This window comes from Cynoglossus semilaevis, chromosome 20, assembly GCF_000523025.1.
Source record: "Cynoglossus semilaevis isolate Cse_v1.0 chromosome 20, Cse_v1.0, whole genome shotgun sequence".
NCBI lineage: Eukaryota > Metazoa > Chordata > Actinopteri > Pleuronectiformes > Cynoglossidae > Cynoglossus > Cynoglossus semilaevis.
This window is the reverse complement of record NC_024326.1, coordinates 14,996,202-15,001,619: the sequence shown is the minus strand read 5'-3', so window position 1 is coordinate 15,001,619 and position 5,418 is coordinate 14,996,202. Positions and strand designations below refer to the sequence as shown.

General features: G+C 45.6%; 1 protein-coding gene across 3 annotated transcripts in view; it reads left to right on the top strand.

Annotated features, from left to right (window-relative positions):
- Positions 1–563: 563 nt before the first annotated feature.
- Positions 564–5,418, top strand: part of efr3a (EFR3 homolog A (S. cerevisiae)) — a 15,814-nt gene continuing 10,959 nt past the window's right edge. For 2 of the 3 annotated variants that reach the window (XM_025066206.1, XM_025066205.1), the window contains exons 1-5: positions 764–1,143; positions 2,579–3,241; positions 3,699–3,775; positions 3,994–4,121; positions 4,306–4,456. In XM_025066206.1, coding sequence (XP_024921974.1) covers positions 3,121–3,241; positions 3,699–3,775; positions 3,994–4,121; positions 4,306–4,456 — 477 coding nt within the window. In that variant the 5' untranslated portion in view covers positions 764–1,143; positions 2,579–3,120. Of the gene's footprint in view, positions 738–763; positions 1,144–2,578; positions 3,242–3,698; positions 3,776–3,993; positions 4,122–4,305; positions 4,457–5,418 lie in introns of those variants that run through there. The other variant, XM_025066204.1, reaches the window with a different exon arrangement.

Here is a 5,418-nt window from a genome sequence, read left to right as displayed (position 1 = left end):
TATAATCATGTCACTCACATCGTTTTATTATTACCAGAGTTTCTTTGTTTCATTTGTTTTAATGTGATTGAACCAGAGACGAACTGATGTAGATGTGACTCACTCGGCCGTGACACACACACACACACACACAGTCTTGTTGGTTTGACTCACGGTGTTGACAGCTGTCAGTCACGTGACTGTGTTTTTGTCCAGAGCCTTTAATCAGATTTAATTTCCAGTCAGCAGCTTCAAAAAGCTCTTAAACAGCTTTAAAAGTACAAAGTAGAAACACACACACACCACTGTTTTAACTCCGTTCTGGTTAAATCACCAACCAACAACTGGTTGGTTTCAAACATGTCATAATCTCTGGGATTATTTAACAGTTTTGTTAACGTGACTAATTCATCTGTGGAAGTTTCCAACTTTTTTTTATTTTTCTTTATATTTTCTAAAACTATCCTTTTACCAAAAGCTGTAAAGTTGGTCTTTTTTAAACCTTGGAATTTTTTGTTTTATTTTTTATTACTATCTTTTTTTATTCCACTCTTGAAAACAAACAAGTTTCCTCTTTTCTCACTCGGTCACAGGAGGCTGACGACGCTTCCTCACTTCCGGTTTTGTTTAAAAGTCTTTTTTTCTTAGTTTTTCATCTTATTTGTACAAACGGAATTCAGAAACGACAGGATACGAGAGCATTAAAAAGTGAATATGAGTAAAAACGGGTGTAAAAAGAAGAGTTTGGGCGGAACAGAGTATGTAAAACAATTCACTTCCGTGTTGGGATAATGGCCGTCAAGCACCGACGAGTGCCGTAAACCCTGACTCCTGTGTATGTGTGTGTGTGTGTATGTGTGTTTACGGCAGCAGCTGATCTGCTTCATCCACAGGTATGTCCCCCTGCGTTCACTCTGCTGCCCAGGAATGTCTCACTGTTGTCGGCTCCGCAGGCTAACACTTTAGCCGAGCTTTAAACCGACAAACCGACACTTCACCCAGCGTGAGTGTCGTCGAGGTTAGTCGTCAAGGAAGGAGACATTAAAACAACGCCAGCAGCTTTTAATGGAGGAAAACTGATTGTTCAACTAACGCAACAGTCACCCGAGCGATTAACCGACTAACTGCGAGCGGGACAGCTGAACGGCAGCAGGATGCCAGCAGGTGAATCTGTGTGTGTGTCTGTGTGTGTTTTGTGGAAGTTGTGTTTCATGTCACACCTTTAGCTAATTCCATGTTCGTCATCAACATCAAGGTTGAAGGATTAGTCACCAGCGCGTTCTCTCTGGAACTATTCTGTTTGCCACAGGAACTGGTCCTAGTACTGGTCCAGGCAAAGGGCACAGGAAAGTGGACAACAAAGTAACAGACTTCATGTAGCACAGGAACCAGTACTGGGTACTGTTGGACAACAACGCTTTACACCTGTTATTGTAGCAACAGTTGTTCTATAACAAAATAATAAATAATACCACTTTAAATCACTCACTCTCCCAGACCAAACCTCATAGAGAAAATCAGAGATTTTAGTTCAGACCAAAGTCCATGGAGAAAATCAGAGATTTTAACTTGTGTTCTGTTGGTGAAGCGTTATATTCTTGATTTATAATCAACCTTTTTTCATTTATTTTATTGTTTTGTGTGTTTATGGGTTATTTCTACGTGCTTGACCAAAGGTTAGGCTCCAGTGCTCCAGATGTAGCTTGACCTCTTGACATTTGGATGACCTCATGTCCCTCCATAAGAGTTAGGTTTGACATCAGTGACTCCAGTGTGATCTGGCCTTACATGTGTGTCTGTGTGGGAGTGTGCGTGCACTTGCTTCACTTCAGAGCTCTCACTCCTGGATGTGTTGTGGTCTGGAGGCTCTCATTACACTCACACTGTTAACCACTTCAATTAAGTCATTATGGAGGACAAACCCACTGTCTCTCTGTGTCTCACTCACACACACACACACACATATAAGGTCATCAGCACAGGACTGCTGGGAAATAATCCCCGTCTTTTTTTTTTTCAGCTCAGATCCTCTTCTTACATGTGTTCATTTCCGTCTACTAACAGTGTGTGTATTCTCGTTCTTAAGCTAACCGTTAGCTCGTTCCTCAGCCTCTAAACTCATTTATACCAGCTGTATCTGTTCCTTCTGTTCTCATCAACTTCTAGCTCTTTCTACTGTTAGTGGTTTTTCTTTAATCAATTCAAACTCTAACAAAGTAAAAACTTAATTTCACTCTCATCTCCTCTTTAATCTCCTTTTTCTCCTCCTATACCGGACACACACACACACAGTCCTACCTCCAGCATTCTCCTCTCTAATCTCACGGTCTCTGTGTTGATGATAATCTCCCAGATTAAGGCGTGGCCCAGCCCGCGGGTCCCGGGCCTCGGGGCCCTCGCCCGATTAAAACGGTGTTGTTTCTGCCTCACGCTCTCAGTGCAGCACAATGACATCATGTCTGTCACTGTTCACTGACGCATGCTGGCCACCAGAGGCAGCAGCAGCAGCAGCAGCTCCTCATGTGACACTGTTTTGTCTGTGTAATGGAGACACAGACCAACTGTCTGACTGAGAGATGTTTGGTCTCACACTTTTCAGGACCGGCTGCTTCCCAGACCAAAGTCCAGGGAGAGACTCCGTGGTTCTGACCACCAGGGTCACATCGGCCCCTGGTGGTCACTCTTTAGAACTCAGTGATGAGGCAGCGCTGGGTCCACAAACTGGGTTTCCAGTGAAGTCTGTTTGTGGAACAGCTTCATCAAAACCGTACACTTTGTTCAGACAGAAGAAGCTGCTGTGACGCAGGTTTTAGTCCTGACCCAGTTTGGTGCTGTTTTTAGGCCACGTTTCCTCTGAGCTCATCAAACACGTTCAGTCAGAGAAACCGCAGACTCTCCTCGGCTCCAGGTTTTGGTCCTGGATCATGTTTTCCTCCTGGTAACCCGAGCCTGTCAGAGAGAGAGGAGGCGATGAGTGCGCAGTGACAGTCAGGCGTCCCATTGGCCGATGGTCCTGTCCGTCACAGGAAGTGTTTGTTGCAGCAGGAAAGGTGAGGTTTCCAACACTCACCTGAGGCAGAGTCCAGAGCAGCAGCTGCAGCGATCGTCTCACACTAAGGCTCACGGTTGAGGTTCGGCGTCATGCCGTCGTCGTGGTGTTTGGACCTGAGACGTGGGATCCTGCGGCGGTACCGACAGGTCCCTCAAACCGATTCGCTCAACTACGGACGAGGCTCAAACCACCGAGTTCTGGTCAATTCTGGTAGGTCAGACCACAGGCGCAGTTTTTCTCCTCTTTTGCCAGAGTTTGGTCAATACATAGAAAATAAGCTAAAGGTTAGCCAAGAACGAAGTTAGCAGAAAACTGGACGACTGTTTAGATCAAATCAGTAAGTTAACACCGAGCGGCGTCGCAGCAGGACGAAGGAAATCGTCTTCTCTCATGACCTCCACCAGAATCAGTCCAGTGTGGCTGTAGTACGTCAGACCATGTGACCTCGTCCAGGGTTCTTTAACTCCTTATTGGTGGGAGCTGCTGCATCACCTCCACCAGGGCGCTGCAGTCGTGGGGTGTCGACACCGTTCTTAGCTGTAAGGCAATTCAAACAAACATGGCCGACTGGACTGTCAACAGTCTTCACAGTAACCTTGAGCCCCTAACAGCTAACCCTACGGCTAACGGTGTGAGTAACAGTGTGTTTTCCGTGTGTGTGTTGTAGGAGTGTGCGGCTGCTGTGGTCCACTGAGGCCACGGTACAAACGACTGGTGGACAATATCTTCCCTGAGGACCCCAAAGTAAGACATCTGCTCTGAAAACAAGCTCACAGTTAGCTTGAAGTGAAGCTCCATCTGCTGCTCTCTGTGCTATCTGATGCTCCCCCTAGTGGCATCATTTATTTTAGCTCAGACCAAAGTCTGTCAAGACGATCAGTTGCAGCTAAAATCACTCATTTTCTCTATGAGGTTTGGAGCTCAATAATAATGAATGTTTTTGTTTCTTCTTTTAATTCTAGGACGGCTTGAGTAAATCAGACATGGAGAAGTTGACCTTCTACGCTGTGTCGGCTCCAGAGAAACTGGACCGGATCGGAGCTTATCTGGCTGAGCGGCTGAGCAGGGATGTGGTTCGACACCGATACGGGTCAGTGGTTCTTTAAATTAAACAGAACCATCGTTCGCTAAGTGGACACTGGTGGCTCGTACTTACTTAATTACTGAAGTGGTTCTGGTTAGCTGTTAGCTGTTAGCTGTTAGCTGGTTAGCTGCTAGCTGCTTCTACTGTTGCCTGTTGTTGGTTTCCTAGCAGCAGTTGTGTGGTTCTTCAGGTACGTGGTGATCGCCATGGAGGCTCTGGACCAGCTCCTCATGGCCTGTCATTCTCAGAGCATCAAACCCTTCGTGGAGAGTTTCCTGCACATGGTGGCCAAGCTGCTGGAGTCCAGAGAACCGGACCTGCAGGTTCTGGGAACCAATTCAGTAAGGAACCCACGCTGATACAGTCTGTGTGTGTGTGTGTGTGTGTGTGTGTGTGTGTGTGTAGACCCTTAACCCTGGTTCAGGTGAGCTGCTCTCTGCTCCACACCGTCCAACAGCTACCTGCTAACAGCTGAGCTAACGGTTAGCAACCGTCACACATTACTACAGGAGTGCGGGGGTGAAATCCACACCAGAAGACACTCGAGAGCTACATGGACTGGATATATGTGGTCGGTGTTGGTGACGGTGTTGTTGATGTTGTTGTTGTTGTTGTTATTGACGGTGTTGTTGTCGGTGTTGATGATGTTGATGATGTAGTTTGTGTTGGTGTTGTTGTTAGTGTTATTGATGGTGTTGTTGTTGGTGACGGTGTTGTTGTTATTGACGGTGTTGTTGATGTTGTTGTTGTTATTGATGGTGTTGTTGTTGGTGTTGTTGTTGTTATTGATGGTGTTGTTATTGATGGTTATGTTGTTAGTGTTGTTGTTAGTGTTGTTGTTGTTATTGACGGTGTTGTTGATGTTAGTGTTGATGATGTTATTGACGGTGTTGTTGTTATTGATGGTGTTGTTATTGATGGTGTTGTTGTTGGTGTTGTTGTTGGTGGTGTTGTTGGTGTTGATGGTGTTGTTATTAATGTGGTAAACACTCGGTAACATTGGTAACAACTACTTAAAAAAACAGATCAATAAAAGTTTGTTTTTTCAGACTTGAAAAAACAGGCGACGACGTTAGAGTCAGTTACAGTCAGTCAACTCTGTGTGTGAGAGCGTGCACGTACACGTGCACTCTTCTCTGCTCCTTCTCTCAGCCTCCAAATACCAGACCTAAATAATTCAAAAGCTCTGGCAACAAAACCGACAGTGCTCAGTTGACAGGGGGCGCCGCTAACAGAGGAGGAGGAAAAAAAGGGAAGAAGATGAGAAACAACCAAACAACCAACCAACCAAACAACCAACCAA